Source organism: Sphaeramia orbicularis, chromosome 13 (genome assembly GCF_902148855.1).
Source record: "Sphaeramia orbicularis chromosome 13, fSphaOr1.1, whole genome shotgun sequence".
In the NCBI taxonomy this organism is placed as follows: Eukaryota; Metazoa; Chordata; class Actinopteri; order Kurtiformes; family Apogonidae; genus Sphaeramia; species Sphaeramia orbicularis.
Window position 1 is genome coordinate 8817194 of NC_043969.1, and position 26922 is coordinate 8844115.

Here is a 26922-nt window from a genome sequence, read left to right on the forward strand (position 1 = left end):
ATACAGATGGAGCATATTGTCCGTCCTCTGTATACATTCTGTGCGTAATTCTGACAGTTTTCTGGGAGCTAGCAGATGTGTACCCAGAGCCGTATAAAGATCATCATATTATCTTATAAATAAGGCTCTGCGCATACCCAGTCGGAGAAGCAGTACCACCGGGAACCGTGGAGGTAGCGGGTGTTTTCAAAGAGCAATTGTGTGAGTTAGTGAAAAACAGCTGACATATTTATGACAACTACACTCATCAATATCAACATTAGCATCCACATTAGTATTACTTCCTCTGTTGTCGCCATTTTTATTACTGACTTTCTTCTTCTTCACAAAAAACTTTACTGTTCTTAATGGCATTTGGCAAGTATGGATAATTAAAAGTGGCACCCTCTGGTAGTTTGAGAAGTGCTCATTCCAAAGCATTAAATGTCAGTAACAGCACTTTGTTACAGTCAGACTAATGACAATGACAATAAAGCACATTTTCAAAAGTAACTAAGAACTGTAATGGTATTTTTAAGTACTCGTATCGGTACTCAGTATCGGCAAGTAATCAAATGTAAGTACTTGTACTTGGTTTGGAAAAAAGTGGTATCGGTGCATCCCTAGTAGGGCTGCACAATTAATCGTTAAAAGATCACAATCTCCATTCACATATGAATGCGATCTCGTTTCTAAACACGGATGACTCTTAAGCATTTTATTTCACAGCTGCATTACAAACAAATGCCCACAAACTCAGAACCGTGAAACGCACGCACATGCACCCTCCTCCCGACCGAACTGCGTGCATGTGGCCGAGCCCCACCCCCACCAACCGAAACACATGCGCACGTACCCCCTGCCGTACCGCGCACGTACAAACCACCCACCCATTACACACAGCCACACCAACAGATCAATTCCACAGCAAACACTGCAGAAGTGACCGGACTACTTGCAGAGTAATATGAAAGACACGGATCAGAGGTAAAAGAACCCATTTTCCTTGACAGCAGTGCAATAAACATTTTGTGAAAAAATCGTGCCAGAGAACCGTGATCTCCATTTTAAGCAAAAGAATCGTGATTCACATTTTTGCCAGAATCTTGCAACCCTAATCCCTAGTGTGTGGAAATGTTTCAGTAACTGCATTCTGCATGTATATTTGTGAACTTTGTCTGCCCATTTATTCATCCCTATAAGAATACATTAAACTTGGTTTGTCTTTTATGGAACAAAAGGTAGTGTACCCCCTTAAGAGTCATGTCTATGTGTAGGTTAGACTGTGTGTTTTGGTTTGTTGGGGTCACTTGTGTTTAGACTAGCTGTGTATGTTTGATATGCTAACAATGGCTTTCACATTACCAGCAGACTTGTTCTTGTCACTCACTGCTTTAGTTACTCTACATTACAAATTTGAGCTATGTACTTTTGACAAGTTGCATTTTAAACAGTCCCATCAACTTGGTGCATCCCATCTGAACTGATTTAGGTCACCTCTGTTCTTTTAAGTGGTGGAGGCATGGTAACACTTCCACTTGAACTGAACTGAGGTCAGGTTATATTCTGCATCTCATTCCTGCTTTTTTTTTTTTTTTTTTTTTTTTTAATTCACAAGCCCATCACAACTCATTGGTTATGTCTCCTTTTTTTTCTATATCTGCAATTTCAGTCAGTGAAATTCTTTATTTTCCAGATCTCCTTCACTGCTGGTATGTGTGTTGATTGAATCTAGTCTGTTATAAATGTCAGTTGATATAACTGTTGACATGGTGTTAAAGTGATCATGATTTCGATTGGGAATGTCTTGCAAGAAATTATCATATGAGAATCAATTCTCTGTAGAGTTTGCATACTCATGTATTCATTATTTGTTCCACGTGCTGACCTGATGATTACTTGCAGGGGGATAAGAAAGTAGAATGTATTGTATGTTTTTTTTGTTTGTTTGTTTGTTTTTGTTTTATTGTGTAGCGGCCCGTGCTGGATTTGTTGAGATGGCTGATTGCTCTGGGCAGCTCCGTAAATGGGAGGGCATAGGTGGCACTTTTGTTCAAGCACAGGGTTAAAATTGATTTGAAATTTGATATTCACCAGCTAGAAGTGTCTTTCAGGTGCCAGGAGCTCCATGTGGATGGCTTCAAATATTCCCAAAGGGTAATTTTTCATACGGCTGACAGGGGAACATCTCTCTGTGGTGTGGCTCAAGTGCATGGTTGTTGATGCAGCTAGAACATTTTGACAGTTTTTATTCTATTATCTGAATTTGACTGTGAAGTTGAAATATTTTTTTTTTCTTGTTCATGCAAAGAACTTCCTATTAAGATAGTCATGTAATATAACTGCAGAAAGCACAGGCTGAGAACCATTCCTGTTCTCCACAACTTGATGTAGTAATAGATATTTGATGGAGATATCATGGATATAATTTTCCGGATACCAGACAGATGAACTATAATTTAGAAATGTGTGAACTGCTCGTGGCCATAGTGGTTGAAGTGCAGACAGCTGTGTTTATCGCTGAGTGAGATTAATTGGCCACTCTGAAACACAGTCGATTCTTTTCCGGCGTGCCCCTCCTGGTGTTCATGAATCATCTCTCCCTGGTTTGTCATGTCAGTGTTTCAGCCCACTGATGGTTGGTGCACGAGAAACTGTCAGCAAGTTCTGTGTGTGCATGACTAATATACATTTATATGTGTTATATTGTAAGCGCACACACCCATTTGGAAATGCCATCTGAGGGCCCACTAGTCACTCTGATTAAAATCTCTTTGTGTATGATTGTGTTATGTCACATGATAAATGGTCCATTCATTTGTCCTGGAATTTTTCCATGCATCTTCTTTTGTGGTACAAAGTAATTAAAATGGAAATGGAGGGAGAGCTTGTCACTGCTCATGGATGACAGTAATAAGAAAGTGCCTTGCAAATGATTTTTGATGGTAATTGTGTATGTTCAGTAGTGACTTATGCGTTTTTGTTTGTGGGAGCTTTGCTGACTCTACCGATTCATTATCTTTCATTCCATTTAATTTTTTTTTTTGAGTAAAACTGTCAAGTGCAATGCAAGTTTGCTGGTGTGTGTGTGTGCTTTTTTTAGCTTATCGGCCGACAGGCCATAAGCTATTGTCGTCATGTGGTCTCCGTCGGCATCGTCTGTCATTCGTCGTCTGTCGTTCATCGTCGTCTGTCGTCGTCGTCCGTTACAAAAATTTCAATGGTCTTCTTCTCCAAAACTACAATTACGATTGACTTCAAACTTGGTATACAGCTTCTTTATGATCATGTCAACAAAAGTTAGGGAAATTATTTGGATCCAGATCTGATGGGCCATTGGTCCTATTTTTTTAAGATTTTACTATGATAAATAGTTTCTTTCTTTTTTGTTTACGTGAACCTTTTTTCACTTGGCAAGAGTGAAAGCAAAAATAATACTAAAAAAAATATAACAATCCACTCAATGACTTACTCCCCTCCCCTATATCTTTAACATCATATTGTTACTGAAAAATGTCGTTTCAGTTCTCGGTCCTCTCCAAGTGCCTCTGTCTTTCACACACATGTATGTGTCCCCGCCGTGTGAGACGTCTGACTCAGGCCTCCCCTGGTGGGTCAGTACAAGTTACTGTTCTGTACTTTCCCTGAAAGAATCATGTGGAGCCTTTTACTGAGAAACTATAGGGGTGTAAGACAAACAACGCTGAAGGGATTATGTGAATGAGTGATACTGAGCAGCTTCTCTGAAGCAGGAATATAGGGAAAGTTGTGCATCTGTGTTTGGAATCCAGTCAGTAGATTAAAGCTTGTAGTCTGCTTCCTGTGAAAGCTCCGCGTGTACATTACATTTTCTTTCGAAACTTATAAAATATGTATTACATCACATTTGCTTGGTGGAGAACGTAGTGGATACAAAGTGGGAGGGCATACTGCATGACTGCATTCACAGCAGGTCAGCAAGTTTCAACAAATTCTTCTCAAGTGTATAGGTATTTTATCACTGTGGGGTTTACATGATTTCATTGTACTGTACAAACAACTTTTTTTTTTTCTTAGAATGATATCTACGCCTGCATCAAACCACAAGCTTTGCGCAAGAGGCAAATTTAGGCAAGTTCAGTGATTTTAATTTGTATTTGTTGGTAGAACTGATAAATAGTTTGGAAGTTCTTTTATTATATGAGTGGAAAAAACAGATGTATTTGCACATCAGAGGGATGTAAGAAAATGTAGGAACTAGGGATGGAAACAACTAATCAATTATCGATTAATTGTTGATAAGAATTTGCTTGATTAAATTATTAATTGTTGGTTAATTGCCCTTGTCCACCTGTCCACACCTGTCCGAAGGCTGCCGGTTTGTCCGCGCTGCGGCTGGGATAGCCGGTCATCGAACCGGATCATGATGTTGATGAGTTAGAATGGCTTTAGGGACATGGTGGAGCCAAACACAGACCAGCCGTCTGTTTGTGGGAGTGGTGCACCCCCAACTAAATACATGCACAAATGTGGGGTCAGTATCGGATCGGAGCGTTTTCCCTGGAGGTTGGTCTAGTCCGTGGTCAGTGAGACAGAAGTTGAAAACATCCTCCAGACTCCTGATCTGGTGTTCACAGGTATGTTGAACAATATGTCCTGCGGTCACCCTGGTGGAAATGGGAAAAAGCAGGGGGCAAATTAAAGTTTGCGAAGCTTCAGGAGGTAGGGAAATGAGCGAAAAGTTTCGCTTTCACTTCTGCGGGGGCACGGACTGCACCGCCCTGTACTCCAATAGTATTATAAGTAAGACAAAGTCACGCACGCGCGCGGTTACCAACAAACACTTACGCGTCGCCTGGTGCCTGTGCGGCCGAGTAACCCCCCCCACACACACACCCACCGACGAAATGCACACGTGTTCCACACTGCCACACCAACAGATGAATTCCACAGGAAACACTGACTGTATCTAATGGTTCAATAAATCAGTCATTAAGGAATATGACATGCTTTTTTCATGAAGTATATAAACAGTATTTAGCTTTCTTTCTTATAGACCCTATCGAAAGAGAAATTCAGGTTCTCAGGAAAATCGCTGCTTATCAGTTAATCGTTAATCGATCGATAAGGTCAACCAATTAATGATTAATGGATTAATTGATAATTTGCATACCTAGTAGGAACTGTCCAGTCAAGTTGTATAACCTCACATGGAAATCCCTTGGTAAACATTTTTTATACAGTATATGTAATGGTTATTTTTTTGTGTGTTTCAGGAGTGTAATTCCCTGTGGCAGAAGAAAGTGTCTGTGTTCAGCATCTTTCTAACCAGGAACCACTGTGTTGCCATAGCGCCCATGAGGTAACGTCAAGACTTAGGATCCCCTCATTTCCACCCTTGGTCCATCATTTCCCTCCCCTCTATCCCTTCTTCCCTTGGACCCACCCAACCATGGGCCAGAAGATCTCAGGCAGTATCAAATCAGTGGACGTACGTGGGGAGCCTTCATATCGGCCTGTGCGCCGCGAGCTGCGCGGCCCAGACTTCTGTCGGCCCCCCCGATTGGACTTACTTCTGGACATGCCACCAGCCAGTCCTGAGACTCAGCTCCGCCACGCCTGGAACCCTGATGACCGGTCCCTCAATGTCTTTGTTAAAGAAGATGATAAACTGACGTTTCACAGACACCCGGTTGCACAGAGCACAGACTGTATCCGTGGAAAGGTGGGCTACACCAGGGGCCTCCACGTTTGGAGGATTCACTGGCCAGCTAGACAAAGAGGCACCCATGCTGTTGTGGGTGTCGCCACTGCCGAAGCACCTTTACATTCAGTTGGTTACACAGCCCTGGTGGGCTCAGACTCAGAATCCTGGGGCTGGGATCTGGGTCGGAACAGACTTTACCATGACGGAAAAAACCGTCCTGTTTCTACATCGGCACCGACATATCCGTGTTTCCTCGAGCCAGATGAGTCATTTGTGCTTCCAGACTCTCTGACAGTAATACTAGACATGGACGAGGGCACGCTGAGCTTCATGGTAGATGGACAGTATCTCGGTGTTGCTTTCAGAGGGTTAAAGGGCAGAAGACTGTATCCTATCGTCAGTGCTGTTTGGGGCCACTGTGAAGTTTCAATTCGATACGTCAACGGACTGGATCGTAAGTAACATACTCTTGACACACACAAAAGTTGCACTGCTAATTATAATCACTTACAGGTAGTCGAAACATGGAGACAAAAGTAATTACATTTGCCGTATTTTTACTCTCTTCTCCAATTAGCCTAAACACCTGCTATTTGCTCCTGGTGTTTATGTGCTATCACAATGTTGCATTACATTTAAAGACAGCATTTAGTGCAGCCACTTCCACACAGATTCTTTCCTGAAAAAGGAAATTGTACAGCAGATGTCTTCCTAAACTAGACATCCCTGTGCTCTGCTGAATACGTTAGCAACAGATACTATGTTTGTTGTCAAAACACATTTATCCCTGTGCACTTTCATACCAGATCCCTCTTTTATCAGAATCAGCTGTGCAAGATGGGTTCATATGCTGTTTCTGGTGTTGATACAATTCAACCTGACTTTTTGTAAACATACACACACACACACTTGATTTTCTTTTATAAATGTGGATCTGGTAACTCATATCAACCATATTGCTTTCCAATTATGAAGCCTCAAGCTTGTGTGCATGCTGCTGTTTATTTGTGTTGTTGCAGAATTGTGTAGAGGTGGATGTGGTAGACAATTTTTCACCGTGCAGACATGCAGTCATGGCTAAAAGTAAGGATAGGTTTTATTTTTAGAGCTGTTCATTGAGGCTGCAAAGACCCAGCATGAGATATAAAGCCACCTCGGGTCCAGTGAAAAAACTGAGGGAAGGATCAGCAGGGCCATGGCTGCGTGTACAGTCATCAGTTATGGGCTGTGACCAGTCATGTGTGTCTAGTTGCACAACAAAGTCTATTTGTTTTAGTCATGAAGATGTCAGCACTGCACTGAAGCTGTAATTGTCTGACGAAGTCAACCACAAAAACCTAAGCTTAAGACACTATTGGTTTAATGTTGTAAATAAAATACTGTGGTTTTTAACATTGGATATGGAGGCAATTAGAACTTATTTTCATCACACAAGCTTTAAGTTTATGTTGATGGTGAGAAACATTTTTTCATTTAGAGAGTAGTAGATAAGCAGTGTACATTTCTGCCTGCGCTGATTCAACAAAAAGCACACGATGACTGAGACAGCTGCTTTGTTTACTAATGGGAAACTGACCTCTACTATTTGTAGATAGTTTTCCACTATCATGCTTTAGTACTTTGAAGGTTTTATACAGTCTTTTAACACACTAAACTCTTCTGCAAAGGTCAAAACGAGTTACTCTGCTGAAGTGTGTCAGCCACAGGTGTGAATCTTCATTGGCCTCGTGATTCAATCAACAGTACTCTGTTGGCAATTTCTAGGCATAATGGCTAAGAGATCTTCATTTATGACGCATTTGGACTGGCACAGTATTGAAATTTGAGATGTCACTCAATTGTTTTCCAAATAATTACAATTAGCAATCTTATCTAGGCTATTAACTTTATGACACTAATTTTGTACAAATCTAATTATGATTATACACCTAAAGGAGAGTGATCATATAATGACATAGAATTTAGAATTCTTTTTAATTCTATCATTGGTTTCCTTTTGTTGTCTAGACTGCCCAAACCCACACGTGGTTCCTCTTTAAATGATCTAACTCCATTTCCCTAGAACATGCCACATATTTATATCCATAAAAATGTTAATGCTCAACAAAAGTTGTGAGTCATTACAGGGCATACTATGCAATCCTAACTTTATAATGTTTTAAACAAATTCATCCTGTGACCCTTAACTTTGATCGTTCATCCCCAAAATTTATGGATGACCATGGTGGGTCATGTTCAACATTATTGAAAAATTTGATCATTTTAACTCTATTTACATTTTAACTGTATCTACAGACAGGCAGCACTGATTGCCTTACAGACAGCCTGACTCCAGCCTGAAGTGAGTAATGATTAGGGATGGGTGCTGAAACCAGTACTAAACAGGCCCCGGAGCCAAATGATTAAAAACCACAGTGTCAATAAGCTCTGATGTTATTGGTTTTCCTAATTGTTTTGAAGAAAGAGCAATAGAAAAATAAGTCTCCCATGTATTATAGCAACATAGAAGTTTTGTAGCAAATAGTTCTCACCAACTTCGTGCCTGACTCAGATGTTGATGTCTGATGCAATTTTTTGATTTTTAATCCAGATCAGACCTGGGTTTGGTTCTCTGAGGGGCAGGTCAACTCTCTGCCACACACTGTAGCTCCAAGCAGCTCAAACACACACACACACACACACACACACACACACACACCCTAGAGACGGCGGCCAATTTTCACAGAGAACTTCTCATGAAATTTAATAACTTTGGTACTCAAAGACACAGAGCAACACAATTTTGCAAATCTGGGAAGAAAGTCCTGTTTAAAGTCTGCCAGGCCAAGGACAGGTGGAGAAATGCACAGTTTGATGCTTACCTGTATGCTAGCAGCCTGGGGCCAAAATAAGAACACAAGTTACTGAATTATATGATCAGTGACAAGTTGTTTGGCTCTAAGTCTGTTTATAAATTTGATGTGAAATGATTAGAGCATCCTCTGCTCTGTCAGTCGATTCAGAGCAGGAGCATTTTGTAGATCTTGAGGCTGTAGGAAAATCGCCACATCATCAGAACACTGACAGTCCTGTATTCAATTTTATATTTAAAATGAGTGGAAAAACTGTTTTCTTTTACAGTAAATAATATATACTTGTTTCACTCAATTATCATAAAATGAGAATCAGATAGTGATTTGTTCAAAACAATGCCGTTGCGCTTTCTTGCTAAAATAAACTAATTATATAGGTCCATACTATAAATGACAAAGTAAAGCAAATAATTCTGTTCACAATTTGAATCCTAAAGCTAAACTGAAAAAAGAACTGATAAGAATGTTATGTTACCAGGTGCGCATTGATCAGAGTAGTAGTATTGATGAAATCTTACTGATGCACATCCCTAGTAATAAAATTGGGCAAAATAAATGAAAAAATTTAAACTAAACGTAACGGATGTGACATGATACTAAACTGTACAAAACCAGCTGCTTAAATATTGTACCAAGACAAAAGTGAAATAAAATGCCACAGTGTTAGTTCTCCATTGAACTCTAAGCCAAAGTAGAATGGGACTCAATGTAATGTTTTTATTAAGGAGGAAGATGATGCGCTGTGGCGACCCCTGAAGGGAACAGCCGAAAGGAACAGAAGAAGCAATGTTTTCATCAAAGGGGTATCAGTCAAAATACGATTAACTGTGGAAATAACTTGGTGTATGTTGTTGTTGTTGCATGTTGACTTCACCAAAATGTTTTTATGCAGGTTAGTAGAGATGACTGTTTCAAATAATTGCTAAATGGTTGTTGTGTAATAATTGTGATTAGTCTATATTACTACAAATGGCTGTTTTATCAGTTAATCCAAGCAGTCTTGTGAACCTGAAGCCTTCTAGTTGGAAAGTGTTTCAAACATCAGATTACAACAGTTTAATTTTAGTAGCTGCAAGTTTTCAGCTCTAGGATCTGTGAATCAGCAGAGTACGTAAACATTAAAAAAACATAAATTCTTCTGCAGAGCATTATAACAGAGCTGAGAAAACATGTTTATGTTTATGTTTATGTTTACGCATTTGGCAGACGCTTTTTTCCAAAGCGACTTACAGGGGAAACCAATTAAATCACTCAATCAATCAAATTTTATTTATATAGCGCCAGATCACAAAGTTATCTCTTGACATTTTATATATCGAGTTGGTCAAAACCAGACTCTAAGTCAATTCTACAGAAACCCAACAGAACAAAACATGATGGTGTCACACTTAAGTCCCCATAAGTCTGCATAGCACCTTAAATTTTTTTTTTTTTCCTCTTGATGTACATATGCAGTATTTTGCAGCACCCTCCACTTTCTGTTAAAAGTGATTGTTTCAGCTAGTAGAGTCATCTCAGTCAACTCAGCCTCTCAGCTTGTGTAATTCTCCTCAACCCCCCATCCCCACCCCCACCTCTAGCCCACATGCACACGCAAAGACCCGAAATGGGCCCGGGGGCGTGCCGACGGTGAGGACTGAACACCATGTCCATGGCTGAGAGCCGTGTGTGTATGTGTGCAGGTGGACAGGAGCCAGGAGAGGAGGAATTCTGGAGCATGTCCCAGTGTGGCTCTGAGCTCAGCGTCTGGCCTCGCATAGCAGGGAACATTAGGTTGGGTTGTGTATGTGTTTAAGCAGCCCACATGCACATGATGCAAAAGACTGAACAGTTGAGGAATCTGTCATGCATTTGGATGAGCAGAGTTGCTTTGGTTTGTTGAATTGTCACTGTTTTGGTTTTAGGTTAGTTTTCCAGTAAGTATGAATAATGTACTCCTCATGCTAAAATGTCAGTAAATTTAAAGCTAACTTTGTTTTCAGATAATCATAAAGAGGATGTGTTTAAGTTACCCCCTTTTGAACCAGAGTTATACACCTTTTTTTTCATTTATTTTTCTTTTCTAGTTTTTTGTTTAGTTTAGTATTTTTTTTCTGGTGTTACGAGAGAAGCATTTGTTATATAGATTGAAAAGGTCTAATTGAAAGAATTAATGGTATCAGCTATATTATAAAAATTTTATGTTGCATTGTTCATTATTGTTTAGTTTTTCTTAAACTATTTCACTTAAAACATTTTTTATCTCTGTTCTATTTTAGGCTTATTTTATGTTAACCCTAAGCACCCTGCTCTGTGCCAAATGTGATGGAAATTGTAAAGTAAATACTAACAGGAAGGGGTTTTCTTGTCAGTTCTAGTTTTCAGAGTGAAAGCAGGAGTCTGTAGTGCCAACTATATTAAAAACAAAGATGTAATTGTTGATGATTAAGAACCATGACTGAAGGGCCATACTATAAACCCATGAAAACTATAGAGCTTTACCTAGTGTACTTAGTAAAAATGTGTTTCTCTGGGTCTTCTGTAGAATGATGCATCTGTAGTTATTCTTCCTTGAAGGTCAGAAGCTGCAAAGTATGTTTTTTCTAAGCGAATGAAGTGTGGGTATAAAAGTGGTTTACCAGTGGGAATGGATAGTGGTCGCAAATTAGGACTCATGTATGTCTTGCCTTTGCTTGTTTTCTTCTTTAATATCCTTGTTAACACTATAGGAAAAGGTGCACAGATTAACCAGCATTATATTTATTTGTCTGGTGTAATTACATTTGCAGTTTAGACTTGACTGAAGGAATGCTGTATGTCATGCATAAGACACATCTCAGTATAGAGAAAGGAAGGCATCAATATGTATGCTTTGAGATGCTGGAGCTCCCCTAGTCCCAGATCATGCTTTTGTGCGCACACTGATAGCAACCCTAAAGAGGATTCATTTTTGTTCATTCTGTGGTGTCTAGGTCTTTTCTTTTCCTTGAAGTGTTTTCTCACTTTTCTTTTTCTCTTTCTTTCTTGTGCTCTGACTCTTTTATTCTCTACCTCAGTCCCTGGAAAGTGAGAAGAGATAAGTATACTTTTCTCTGCTGTCTGTATTGTTCCATAATTCCCTGCATTAATGCAGGCATCTCATCCTTCCTGTGTTTCACTGAACACTTTAGTCCCTCAGACAGGCACACATGAAAGCCAAATCTAATGAGATATGATTTCTATCACTTTTCATACTTTTATGTTTCTAAAGTTATTAAGTTCATAATAATATCTCTATTCATTTCTTGGAAAACCATCTTTTTCACTCCTTAGTAACTCATCTCATGACACCACAGTGGCCCTGGCAGCCTAGTCACAACAGGCACAGCCAAACTCATTTACACTCGAACATTGCAGACCACAGATGAGGAAGTGTTTTACACACACTGCTCACATTCCTGTCCTCCCCTTTTGCAAATGAACCCTATTTGACTCCAGCGCTCATTGTGTTTCATCTCCTCCCTCCTGCTCTTCTTTCTTTTGTCCTCTTCTTCTTGTCCTTTTCAACACTGATCCTTCCTTTCAGGGTTTACAAACCCAACTGCAGTGACAAAGTTGCTGTGGAAACAGTTAAACTGACTTTTAGGTGGATAGGTGGGTGGTTAATGGTTGATCTGCCAGCTTGTACAGTAGTTTGGCGTCTGCAGGCTTGCCCTATGCAAATGTGACATCTTCTATTTCTTTACAGTCCAGAGCTGTTAGTATTCTCAGCACAGATACAAACTGTAACTTTACAGGCCTTGACATTAACCTTTTCAACCCACTGGCCAAACAGGGTCAGTAACTTTTTAAAATCACTGGCCCTGATCCATGAGCTACTGGCCCACATATCAAGCCTACTATTTTTGGTTTGGGCATATATAGGGGATGTGGCACCGTTCATGCGTATACACGACTTTTGGCATCATTAACCATGGAAAAAAAGAAAGCAGTTGGCATGGTGAATGGGGTGTTTTTATGCATCTTTTATATTATAAAAAAAACATTATGCGTGATTCATAACCTGCCCTCTTTAAATTTCAGGTTGCATGTGCCTGCTTGGAATGCACCTTCTACTACCTCATCTTTGCACAGTGACTTTAGTATAGACATCTCCTTTGCCTGAACTCACCCTCTGTGTAGTATTGCACCTTTTCCTATACAATTTCAAAATGTAACGGTGCTTAATAAAAAGATTGGAGTTCATATTGACTTTATGCAGCTGATTATAAACATTGACAATACTTGCTTGGCACATAATTACAAAGAAATGACTGCAACTGAAAACTGCTAACATGTAACAGCAAGCAGGTCAAAGAAATATACAATAGCATGTATGCAATTTGTTGAAAGATTCACAAATGACTTGCCTTGACCGCAACTAGGGCTGGGTGATATGGAAAAACAAATCATATCACGATCATTTTTTTCATATCAGACGACATCGATATGTATCATGGTATAAATCAAATCACTATTTTTGTCAAGCTTAAATTTTCTGTTACTCATAAGTTAGTTGTGAAGACATCAGAAGGTTATTTTTGATTTAAACATGAATTATTTTCTGTCAGAGGTTGAACATGACAGATGTGCTGAAGAACATTAAACAACTGTTTCAGATAAATAAAACAGGTACATATATTCAAAACTAAACTAAAAGTCTGACCAGCCGACAAAAGCTTTCAAGTTTTAAAAGTGAACACAAACAAAACGGACCATCTTCACCAAACAATGCCAGGGGTTAAATATATGGGGGTGTGTTCTGTAACTGCCATAACTGGCGTAAACTGAAAGTGAAACTTCACACGCTTTGACCGTCCAACTCCCGGCTTGTATGCCACACCCTACTTTTCAGTAACCCAGTTGCCTGAGTTCTCAGTCAAATTTTCTCCCAAAGGAACACTCATTATTTCCGCTACAGCCCAAACATTAGCATGTGTGCTGCGGCTGGCTCTTATGCCTGTGCTGTTTGCATCAGTCTAACTTGATCAGACTCTAGTGTGATTGGTTTGGTGCGGTGCTACTTAATTATGATTGGCTGTTCTTATGTCTGTCAAACCATGGACGAATGAATTCTATCGAAATTGTATTGAGCATATCTCATATTTCTATTGAGGAAAAGTTATTTTGTGATATTTATCATTTTATCGCCTAGCCCTAACTGCAGCTGAAAGTAACAAAAATAAATACTTGGCACAAAATTAACAAAATAATTAATAAGGTCCCTGTTTTGGTCAAGCCAACTATCATTATACATACAGTGCATGCATTGGAACTATTTACAAGTATGTACAATACACATCATCATCTGTGTCATTGTCTGACAGACTAAAAACACCCTAACACTGTTCATGTCCAAAGCTCTGCTGCACCTTCATGTGCACGTCTCCATCACCACCACACTGCCCAGAGGCCTGCTCCATGCTCCTGCACACCTCTGACTCCTCCTCCATTATATCCAGCCTCTCAGGGGTAAATTCAGTGTGACAGGTTTCACTACCGGATGACTACCGAATGTTTGCATTGAAAAGAATGCGGTTTTGCATGCCTGACGGTTTGGAGCATGCGTATCATTCTTAGAGGGTAATAAAAATACTGGGGTGAAAATTGTATGCAACGCCGACGAGATAAGGTATAGTTCCTCTGTATCAGCGGTGGCCCGAACAGGCCAGTTAATTTTGAGTTCTTGTGGCCCGTATTGGCCCGTCAGCTGTAAATACCTCATCAGGCTATTGGACCAGTGCCAATGTTGAGCCCTGCTTTAGCTTAGACCCTGCATAAATTAGGATTGAACTGATGTGCTGCTCTGCAGAACACTGTTTCAGTCACATATTTGCAAGTCAATGCTGTCATTGCAGTGGTTGGTTATAGTTCTCTGTGAAGTTCTAAAACACAGCTGTTGACTGGAATGAGGTTTGGTCCCACAAACATGGCTTGATTAGTTTGTTTCTAGACAGTCGATTTGTTATCTGACAAGGTAATGGTAGTTCACACTGTGTTTAACCGTACATACTAATGTTTTTCCTCAGTGTGTATTCTTTACATGTCTTCCAAATGCCAGGTTTTTGTTTCCACTGCAATTTTAATAGTTCTTAATAACACTCGCTTAAAACCCGACCCTCAAACATAACCCTTCTAGAAAGCTTGCTCATGTGATTGTTCTCTTTGTTGTCTTGGCATTTTTGTATGTGTTCATACTGAACATGATCTGTCCATTATGGGCTACCCTTTTCGGTTAAGATTTACTTTTATACTTTTCGGCGCTACAAGATCTACTAGTCCCTAAAGGCCATCTCTGTCTTGTGCTAACTTACACAAAATGTACTGTTCTGAAGTGAACACAAGCCTTTTCAATTCAGCTGTATCTGTAGATTATATTAATGGGACCTTTGGCATTTGGAGGAGGAAGTTAGTTTCTCACAGTCAGATGAAGCAGCTGGGTTCAAATCTCATCACACAGATAAAGGACTTTGTCGTGATATTACTGAGCTTGGCCTTTATAATCTTACTGGGAGAAAAGTTAGATTTGTGCAGGAGGGATACTTTTATTCTTTGAGCATTCTCCTCTGAAACTCACCCATCATGCTATAGAACGCCCTGGATTTTATCTTAGTGTTATTTGAAAGGCAGGAATTTCCTTCTTGACTGCAGCTGTGTCCAAATGAAAAGCCGATCCAGCTCTGGAATCAATGTCGTCCGTCACTGGCTCAAGTGATGCGAAGTCAGTCTAGAATTGAGGAGAAAAAATTGTCAGCCTTGATGCCTGGGTTCTGAATGAAGGCAACACAGGTCCTGCTGTAGTTTTGACTGATACTCTATTTTCAAGTCATTCGCAGAGCTGAGCATTTCAGTTACATTTTTTCCCTTGTAACTCAGTGTAGCATTAGCACTGAGGAATGCTAATGCTCCAAATTTTAACTGAATTATCAGCTCATTGATTGTGGTTGAGAACCCTCATCTGAAGAGACACTTCCATTTCCTGTCATTATTCTTTCTGGTTAGATGCATTCTATTTTATCAGTAGTTTCAGTGCTACCTAACCACACAGCTTCTGCTGTTTTTATAACCCATCAAAGCAAAAGAGCCTGGTATAATGTTTTGGGTTTTTTTTTCAGTCTACTTGAATTTATTCTGTGTGTTTTGGTGCTGTGTAAACATAGCCCTTCTGGTATGTTTTCTCTTTACTCCTGGTCTACCACAACCCATTTCTGACAACACAAGTTGTGTAGCTTCTAGTTATTTTTCAACCGTCAATTCATTGCCAAGTTAAGTAAAAGAGAAGGGGGAAATGGTATTTAATTCAGGAGTGGAGAATTGTCAGTGTCATGGTGTTTGTGAGTAAAATGTGGTTGTATAAGTTGAAAATATGTGTGCATGTGTTTATCAGTGTTTCACATATTACAGCAGTCGCCTTCATATATAATGTGTTTGGCTTCCATCCCCTGAGAAGAGTGACACAGCATGAGAATCAGAGACCAAATTGATGATGGTTGATGGTTCTGTCTGAAACTCGCTTGGCAGTGTGAGGTGATGCGAAGTCAGATATTGTCAGTGGATGGAATTCGGATCAGCGTCTGACTAGTTCAGTGAGCAATTGGTTTCTGCTCTGAGTGGACGATTCAGTTTGGACACCTGCGTTTCCAATTAGGTGCAGAGCAGCAGTTTGCCCTATTGCTCGCTCCCTCTGCTCATGACACTGTTCTGCTCCAATTTCCTTTTTGTCTCATACATCATGGATCCAATTCTGTCTATTGCTAAATATATTCCTCAACTATTGTATTTCCTTTGACCTGTTGAAACAACATTTTGAGACTTGCGACATGTCCGTACCTTAAGGGGACATGTGTAGACGCATAACACCCATCACTTTAAAACTAGGTCAGACAGCCTCAACAGTTTTATGCTAATCTTTTAGATAAGCATGGCTGGGAGTCTACAGCCTTGCCTGTGCATCTATTAGCCTGGCATATCTTTGGTAATGAAGCCAGAGTATGGAGGAGGGGGTGGAGTTGAATGAACAGTAAATTGGAATATGTGTGCCAAAGAAGACAGACTTCTTTTTTTTTTTTTTTTTTTTTTTACCCTAATTTCTAAGTAGGACATAACTGGGTCACATTGTGTCTCATGGTGTGCTGATGTGGTACAGACATATTCATCGACACTTTCTGGGCTGTAGGGGCATGACTGCTTGAAACTGGGGGGCTCGCTCTCACCAGTTGCATTTGGCCATCTCACCAATGTGAGGCCAGACTAACTGACGCGCTGCCATTGCCAAGCATACGTCACCATATTCCACTTTGCTCTCGATTAAGTGTTAGGTGGGAGTGTGTGCCTGCCAGCCGGCGGGCCTCTGTGGTCCAGTGGTGCATCAGGCACTCAGTCATCCTTAACCACACTTTCCCACACTTCATCTCCTCTTTAGTGTGCTGTAAATCTGTCAGAAACTAGTATCCAGCGATTACAGGAAAGAAATGAGTGCTTGAGAGGAAAAGGGAGAGTGAAGATTTGGACAGTTACATGACAGACTGGAGGATAAAGAGAAATGAATAACATACTGAGCAGAAACCTCTACTGTTCACATAAGGTTAACTGAAATACTGCTTGTAGGTTGACTTGAGTTAATTATTGAAACTAGGGATGCACCGATACTGATACGAGTATCAGCATCAGCTCCGATACTCAATGTGTACTCATAAAAGATATCCAATACAAATGCACCGATACCACTTACAGCAGTGTGACATTCACAGTTCAGTGCAGCAGGTACACGGCGGTGGAATAATGTGTGGGGAGTGTGAAGAGTGTAGAGATTTTTCAAAATAAATGATGGTGATAAAAGTAACACTGACTGCAAGTAACATTAAAGACACAGACAGATACGGATGCAGCGTTCTGTCCATCCTCTGTGTACATTCCATCCGTTTTCCAGGTGCTTGCAGATGCGTACACAGAATGAGAATACCAGCGGATGTACGGAGCGGTGCGGACTGTCGCCAACAGAAGTGAAAACGAAACTTATTGCTCATATACCTTTTCTCTACCTGCTGAAGCTAAGCTGTTAAACCTTACCAGTGAAAACGCTACAGTATTAGTATCACATTAGTGTTACCTCTGTCGTCTCCATGTTTGTTATTACTGACTTTCTTCTTCTTCTTCTCAAAAAACTTTCCTCTTTTTTGTGGTATTTGTCCAGTATGGTTAATTCAGAGTGGCGCCCCCTGGTACATTAATTGAGAAACACTCATTCCAACACATTAAATGTCAGTAGCAGCACTTTTTTTCCAGTCAGACTAATGACAGTGACAATAAAGCACATTTACAAAAGGAACTAAGAACTGGAATGGGGTTATTAAGTACTCGTATCGGTACTCAGTATCAGAAAGTACTCAAATGTAAGTATTTGTACTCGTACTGGAGAAAAGTGGTATCGATGCGTCCCTTATTGAAACAGCTTTTTCATGTTCACAAAGTTTGCATGTTTTAAAGCAGCCAGCAGCTTGGTGTTCATGGAGCTATTTCATGCATATACATTATTGAAAACATAATCTATACATGTCTAATGGTGGTATTAAATGGTATGTAGGGCACAATGTTAATATTGTCTTGTATCTCAGTCAGTGTGATAGAGAGCTGTTGTACAGATGTCTTGAAGCTCATCAGAATGTCATCCATACCTAAAGCGGGGTACACACTTAAAGGTAATCAGGCTGTTTTTGTGCTGATTTTCCCCCTTTCCGACCTAGGACGGCAAACACCAGATTATTTTATGTTTTATAAGATTATTTTATAAGATTATCCTGTGGTATGAGGTATGTTAAGACAGAGTGACTTTGTCCCGATAATCTGCTCCCAAAGGGGTCGGGGCCAACAATCATAAATATTAACCTTGTCCAATATTTACAACCGAAAATCTTCATGTGTGGGGAAAGCCGACAACTCCTGAGTCATGACTCTGTGAATTGATGACGTGGAACAGAATGTAGCCAACCAAGAAGCAAGCCGACTGAGGAACAAGGAAGTAGGCGTAAATTAAAAACAAGCATGGCCGACCTGAAACATAAAGTTTGGTGGACCTCACAAATGGAGGACCAGCTCGTTGAGCTGTGGGAAGCCTGAGAATGTCTATTCAACGTCTCCACCAAGTCGTACCACAACCAAAACAATATGTTGCGTGTTGTGTTCTCCGGTTGTTGCTATATGTTTCTTCTTCTTTGTTTTTGTTAGATCACGTTTGATCACATGAGATTTTTGGCTTGGAGGACTAGATTCTAGATTGGTGATGAGACAGAATTGTTATGTGTGCAGTGTGCTGTGTTGAGATTATTGGAGCACACCACACACAGTACGATCAGAACTGTTCAATGCCTGATTTTTTTATCTGCATGTGTGGGGTTTGTAACCGATATAAAAAAAAATCTCTTCAGATTTAGAAAATCCTTATGTGTATACCCCACTTAAAGAACATAAAGTCTATACACTGCGACCCAAATTATTATGCAAGTTAGGTTTTTAATTACTGTGCAGAAACTATTGGGGTTAGCCCACCCTTTCTTTCAGTATACATTGCTATATTGGTTCTACAAATTTATCCATAAAAATGTGACACTGAAATGATATCAGATGAAAAATATAATAACATTTTGAATTTCAGGTGAACCAAATTATTATGCAAATCTTTATTTCAAACTAAAACATACAGCATATGTAAATAAAACATCTTTTTTATTAACAAATATATTTTATATTGTCAGTTAGACTATCCTGAGCACAAATTGTCAAATAATAAGCATATCTGGATGTATCTTTACTTGGAGATGTAGCCACCTTTCTTCTGCATCAGCGTAAGGAGCCTGCTGTCCATTGAAGATGTCAAGTTTTCAATTTCAGCAGGTTCAGTGCTTTCTGCAGCCTTTACAATAGCTTCCCACAGCTTATCCTTTGATGAAAACTGTTTTCCATTTTCAAAAACCCTTCTTTCCAGGATCGACCATAGATTTTCTATGCAGTTTAAATCGGGTGAGGAATCTGGCCAGTCCATTACCTTGTCCTTTGGATAGCCCTATGATGCCAGCCATTCAGCAGTAAACTTTGATGCATGGCTTGGAGCATTATCATGCATGAACATCAGTTTCTTGCGCTGAGCAGCTGTTTTTTTCTTCAACCACGGAAGCAAATTTTCTCCTAGAAATTTGCAGTAATTTGCAGAATCCATTTTCACTCCTTCTGCAACCCGGAAAGGTCCAATGAGTTCATTTTTTATGATGCCCGCCCATATCATCACACCTCCACCACATTGCTGACGTCTCAACCTGGGTGGAGCATCGGCACCTTCAGCTATCCAGCCTCTAGCCCAACCGTCCGGACCATCAAGGGTGGCACGCATCTCATCAGTCCAGATAACTTGTCCAAAATCCAATTTCATGTACTTCTTACACCAAGCAAGTCTTTTATCCTTGTGCTTTTGATTAAGTGGAGGCCTTGTTTTTGCTTTTCGGACCTTACCAAGCGTTTTCAGGACACGATTCTATGATGTCTTTGGGGTGTGACCTAGACCAACAGCAGAAAAAATGGTTGCACTGGAACTCAAAGGCTGTTTGACCATTTCTCTCTTTAACGCTGACAAATCTCGAGCTGTTAGCTTCCTGCTTGGGGCCTCTTCACGTTTTTTTCTTGTTTTTTCACCACTGAAAACAAAGGCCTTGATTGTCCTATGGTCACGGTCCAATAATCTTGCTATTTCGATCATTGGCCACCCCTCTCCCAAAAATTTCACGATAGAAGCCTTCTCCTCACTACTGAGGTCCTTCTTCTTTCCCATCTTTAGTGCTTATGGTCACAGAACACAGAATGCTCACCTTTATATATGTCTTGCATAATAATTTGGTTCACAGCATTTTAAATTTTAACTAATTATTACTAAAAATTTACATGCTTCAGATATTTTATGCTTTTGGATAATCAACTGCCCTATCATGCTTGCATTAATACCACTTGTTCATCAGTGCAACATATTTGGATCAAGATATTTTAAAAAAAACTGACTTGCATAATAATTTGGGTCGCAGTGTAGTCACTGAAGTTTTGAACAGAAGTAAAATGATTATGTACAGCTATTGTAATGAATCGTAAGCACACAGCTGCTCACAAATGAGCAGAGCTGTGTGTTTTCCCATACCACCATTTGCCAGTTATGCCTGTTGATGGACAGTGTACTCCCTGTTGGTGCTCATCACTGTCTGACAGGACCTCTTGTCGCCCTCGGCAACCTTTACCATGGAGACCATCTTGTGCTGGCTGGGATTGGCCAGTCTTCACCCAGTTTGCACACCACCACGTCATCATCTCCCTCAGGAGTATCCTGACAGTCATACAGCGGTGTGGGAGCATACACCACCGGTCACTGCAAGTAGCAGCTGTTAACCGTGACTGCCAATAAAGGTGTTGAACTATATATCGGTGTACTGAATCAGTTTGATAAAAGTCGTATTTGTGAACAAGTGTTTTGTTCCACTGCACCAGTGCTGCCCTATCCCATTCTTCCTGTATACCACTTTTCAGGAGACCCTTGGGAATTTCCTCAAAATGGGTACACACATTTACTTGAAGCCAATAAATGATTGAGTTGAATGTGGCAGTGAAAGGTTAATGTCACTGTGACTTCAACAAAATCCATGTTCACTAGAACTTGACAATTCAAATGCAAGTTATAACAATTTCTCACAAATGCATAATGGGTTACATTATAAGGCAATGACAGTTTAGTCAAAAGGGAATGTTGTGTGATAAAATTTCTGGCCATCATTTAGTGCTGTAACTTGGGAACAAAGTAGAGGTAATGACCATATTGAATATTTCACTACACACTGGCTTTGAAACCCTAATCTATGATGTTCTCCTTGAAACTGAGTTCTCTATAGATCCTTTGCACTTGTAACTTAAATATTTCTGTGAATTATCTGTGACATTCCCATTTAAATTATGTCACATGGCAGTGGTGTAAGGAGACAGTTACTATGGAAACAGTCTTATGTGCGGGCATGTGGGTGATGGTAGACTGATTGATAGGTGCTCATAGGTCCAGCAGAGAGTACATACATCTCCAGGGGATCTTTCATTCTCCAGAGGCTCCTCATGCAGCAAGACTCTGATCTCAGGGGCTTTTATTCAGACGTGCAGAGCTCAGATGGTGCAGATGTGCTTGGATGACCAGTTGTAGTTCATAATCTTGGTAGGAGATACTTAGCATGAACGTGTCTTTGCAGACAATGAATAATAAGATGTATGATGTTATCGTGCTGCAAGGTCATCCTCAGTTAATCTGTTTCTACTTAACACTTCTCTACACCTCGTATGCATTCCATCTGAGTTTATTTAACATTGCTCTGATTTGGGAACATGCTGTATTCATGTGACTTTTAAATGAATCCACACCCGGCCACAAGATCCCTAAGGTGGTCTTACAAAGGCTTTTCATTAGGCACATTGCAGTCATATAAATTCACATAGCTGTTCTCCATTCTTTGCACCCCGTCAGCTGCTGTGCACTGGTGGATTTCATTATTTCCCCTTGCTGCTGTTCCAAAGGTCACTTAACAAGCCACAGCACAGGAATTCAGAAGATTTTCCTGTGAGAGTTCATTGGCACTTGCAAATAACAGCTTAAGCACCAGTATTTTTTAATTTATTTATTTAACAAATGACCATCAGAAAGTTCATTATCATTGATTGAGCAGTTGAACAGATCAGCATTTAGTCAGGGTTGATTTAAACTGTGTCGATGTTTATCTGTTTTCTGTCCAATCCATCCCTCAGTTCTTTTTTCCCCGTTTTTAGCTGTTTGTGTTTTCACAATGCAGTGATTTTGTTGCCACAAAAGCAGCAGTTCATGCACGAGGAAATGCAAGTTCAGCAGTCCAGGATACTGTGTGAAAAAGTAAAGATGTGTGTGCATATTAGTTAACCTGTGAAGACATTTTGCACTTAATAGCCTTTATACTGTAATTTGTCAAACCTCTATCAGAAACATTAATTTCACCATGGCCATTGTCATCCTTCATGTATTTACAGACTACTTAAAGAATACTTTGGTCAAACTTTACTTTGCAGTCTTTGGCCTGTCATCTGCTGTATTATGTTTGTATGCATCTATAAATGCCCCCGCTCATGTCCTTCACACAGTGTTAGTGCAGTATGAACCGCAGGAGTTCAGTCTAACAGATGGTCCTTCCAGGTGCAGAGCAGCTTGACATCCATGAAGGGGCACCATTTAAGAGCCTGTGTCAGTTTGACATACATAGATTACACTTGCCTTAAGATTGGTGGGAGGTACGCTGCTGTGATCTACTAACACATATAGACACATTCTATCATTGTTAACTGCTTGTCTTTCCACCTGCTGTTTACATCTGCCAAAAATAAGACTGTATTAAAATGTAAGAAGCTAAGGTGTATCAATACACCTCCACATTAAACTCCAAGTCGATGTCAACTGTAGCATAGTTACTGTTGTGTACTGTAGTTCCTTCTGCCTTGGCTTATCAGTGTTCTTCGATTTGTTGTGTTAATTGTGACAATTTTTTTTTAAATGAAGGAATCTTATATTTGCTGTATCTTAAAACTGTGGTAACTTTGAAATTACAAAGGTTATTTGTAACCAACAGAGCCGTCAGCTATGACCTATTTTTACCCTGCACACTTAAAAGGGTATTGTAATCACTAGTGTGTGTGTGTGTGTGTGTGTTACAATGCACTAGAACTCAACAATAGATGCATCTGCCTTTCTAAAACATTCTTTGAACATTAGCCTATAAGTGAATAATTGGAACCCTGTATGGTTTTCCTGCGCCAAAGTGAGGTATTAACAAAATAGCATTTGAAAGTCCATTTAGCCCTGTGAATGTCAATTGTTGATACGAAATTCCTGTGACCCTCCTAAAATTCAAAAGTTTTCAGTGGACAGAACCTCTCTCTTTCTTAACAAGGCTCTTGTTGTGACACAGAAACACGGAGTGGAAAAATCATTATGTTGTCACTTGGGTAGATATGCCAAACTCTATTTGTAAATCGGAATATTTTCCTTCACTTCATTTCTAAGATAAATTTTTATGCCTTTCAGCTTATCTCCAAGTGGTATTATTCTAGAACTGTTGACTCAGCTCTGCTTCTGTAAATACACCCATTTTAATTAAACTGTAGTTATTGGACATCTGTTAAACATTCCTGACCTAGAGGTTGTACATTTGTGTGGCTCTTTGACAGTAAACACCTAGAACACACTGCCTTCCTCACACATGTGTTCGTTGCGTTACCTGACATTTTTTCTTTTAAAGCCCATATTAACTTTTTACAGCAGTCACATGTGTGAGGAGCTTGCATAAAGTGGCTCAAGCCTTGGTATCACTCCAACTAATTTGGATACATCCAAGTAATCACCCAACATTGCAATAGGTTAGTCATCATGCACAGGTGACTTGGTGGGACCACTGGGACATAGTGCCTGCTTCACCTGTGCATGGCGGCTGCAGGGCTACGGGCTACGTGTTGTTTGAACATCTGTGTACACACTGGCAAATGAAGTGCAACAGCGAGGATGGATGCACCACACACACACACCTTTCACTGACAGGAATATTGATAGGAAACACAACCAGTACACGGATGATTTAACCAGTGTGTTCTGAACCAGAATCTTTTTTTTTTCATATAGATACAACATGGTTGCTGTGGGTGTTTATGATTGACAGTTTTCTCAACTTAATGAAGACTGTGAATGAAAAGAAAAACCTCCGTTTGCAGAAACTGACTGAATTCTCTTTTTTTTTTTTTTGTAATGAAAATATAACAAACCGCACTAAATTGCACTCACTAATAGCCACTTTAATGAATGAGAGAAAGTAAACATAATGACTGCCCAGAAATTTTTAGTCTGTACTAATGACACATGGTGAAATAATGTAAATTAACCTCAGGTCCATGTGTGTTTCAGATCACAATTAGATTTTTTACTCTGCAGTGCTTTGGTTTATGATCACACCTGAATGAATGAAATGGCAAATGTGTTATGCAAGTTCACAAAAAATGTAGGAAATACTACAATTGTGACTGTTTTTAAATGATGTCAAATGTTACTGTGAAGAATATAATTAAGTCAGTAGTATACCAACATACAACTATCAATCATAGCTGATTAAATGTTTTCTGTCAAGTATCAGACTCAATCAAACTCTGTTTAAAGGTGCTGTCATTTCACTTAGACTGTAAACAATATGAAATGGAAGGTCAGACCTGTAAGAATCAGATGTGGAAGGTCAAACTCTCATAACCCATAACCTTCTCTCTCCTCTGTCTTGTCTCCCACAGCTGAGCCCCTCCCACTCATGGACCTGTGCAGACGAGTAGCTCGTCTGGCTCTTGGCAGAGAGCGCATCCATCACATTGACACACTGCCACTGCCGCAGACTCTCAAGAACTACCTCCAGTACCAGTGACCACACACTCTCACACACACAAATGGGAAGACACTGAGGTCCATTTGTTATTATGGTAACCAGCCTCCAAACAGACCTTAATGACAACCATGAGACATCTGCTGAGGATGCAAATGCCATTGATGGCAGTTGGTTGGTTTTAAATGGTGGTGCAGAGGGTATTGTTTACATCCGCTGGGGATTTTCCATTTTGGTTTTCAGCTTTTATTTGAATTTTTTTTTTTTTTAATTGTTGACTGCTGTCTTTTTCCTGGACCGATGGCAAGCGGAGCAAATGAATGACAGAGATGAGTGAGAGATTAAAGAGATCACTGCAGTCCAGTTATCTGTAGTGTAATGTCAATGTACCTGTCCTCTGTATAAAGCCTTAAATGCTATGGTTTTTGGCGTTGGTGTAATACAGTTTCTATTCTGTTGGTGTTTATATTATATTCCCAACAACGTAGCAGGTTCTGTGGAGTCGCAGCAATCACTGTAAGCCACAGGAGACTGCGAGAGAAATGCTGGAGTCCACACACAAACCCTCTATGCACACACTCTGTACTGAAGCGGCCTGTTTTTGTTTGTGTGCACACTGTCGAGGACACATGGATTACATATTTTCAGTGGTGTCACGGTGTACAGAAACAAAGCTCCAATGTCTGTAATAAGAAGACAACTCACTGTCATGCAGGCAGTTCCCACCTACAGGCTAAACAACAACAACCCCAGTCTGTTGCCTTCTGAATCCCCCTCCTCTCCTTGTAACAGCTCGTCTCTCTCTACTTCTGTCGTCACTGGCTCCTGTTTGATTTAACTCTCCATCAGGGTTGCTGAACTCAGGGGGGCTGCCACTGCCGTCAGCTCTCCAGCTCCCGTAACGCTGATAGAGATCGATCTGAAGGTGAAGCTGTGTCTTGGACTGCTAATGTGCCTGCTCTGAGACAGAACTCACAAATAAAGCAGATGCCACTTCTGTCCAATCAGAAGACAGTTCATAACCCCCACCACCAAAAGATTTAAATGCTGCTTTTTTTTTTTATCTTTCACCATCTTGGCCTCGTGCGTTATTTCATCCCTGATTTTGTTTTAAAGATGGTCTTATCATGAGAATTTTTTAATGTTCTTTGGGTTTTTTTTGGTTTTTTTTCTATGGATTTTGAGATTTGTCTGTGGGACGTGATGTCTCACAGGTGGAAGAATGTGCTGCCATGAGAATCTTTTAAATGTGAAGAATAAACTCTGCTAAACTTGCACCACTTGTCTGTTTTTGTTTTTTTTTTTAGACTGTCTTAATCGGGTGCTGTCGAATAGAACATTTTCTCCTTTTAACGTTTATTAAAGTCATGCCAAGGATTACTTCACATTGTCATGAACATAGATTACAAACTAAGGTCCACTGTGATTGAAAATCTGCTTCTATTGATGCCCAAGATGCTCGTTTCTGGTGCTGAGTCAAGATGAACTGGGCATAAAACCGGATTCCTCATCCCAGCGCAGGCTTTGAACACAGAATATCGCTTGTTGTGTGATCAAAGTTCAGCTCAGCGGCTCTCCTTGGCACCGGAAAACAGAAAATCCTTTAATGTTTTAAACAGCAGAAAGCAGCTGTTGATAAAATAATCACACTGACAAGAATGTCCTTCCACAGCATCTAAGAGGATGATGGGTGGCACTGAGGCTGCCAGAAGGATTAACATCCACATGTAATGCATTAATAATGTCTGTTCTATAGTATTAATTTCTGGAGTTTGGTCATCTTGATCGACAGTTAATGACAGCTGATATATTTCATCAGCCTGTGTGATCTATAAATATGGGTCTAACACTGACCTGGGCAAGGACCAACTGGCATCAAAGTGTTGTCACTAATTATAAAAATACATACTTTTATATATATATATAATAAACTAAAAAGTCCCACATGAATATTTAGCTTTAA

General features: G+C 40.0%; 1 protein-coding gene across 5 annotated transcripts in view; it reads left to right on the forward strand.

Annotated features, from left to right (window-relative positions):
* The window catches only part of LOC115431493 (SPRY domain-containing SOCS box protein 4), a 59818-nt gene extending 33582 nt beyond the window's left edge, over positions 1 to 26236 (forward strand). For 3 of the 5 annotated variants that reach the window (XM_030151885.1, XM_030151887.1, XM_030151886.1), the window contains 2 exons: positions 5235 to 6119; positions 24874 to 26236. In XM_030151885.1, the coding sequence (XP_030007745.1) occupies positions 5411 to 6119; positions 24874 to 25001 (837 nt within the window). In that variant the 5' untranslated portion in view covers positions 5235 to 5410 and the 3' untranslated portion in view covers positions 25002 to 26236. Of the gene's footprint in view, positions 1 to 3569; positions 3594 to 5234; positions 6120 to 11552; positions 12451 to 24873 lie in introns of those variants that run through there. The other 2 variants (XM_030151888.1, XM_030151889.1) reach the window with 2 other exon arrangements.
* The last annotated feature ends 686 nt before the right edge of the window (positions 26237 to 26922 follow it).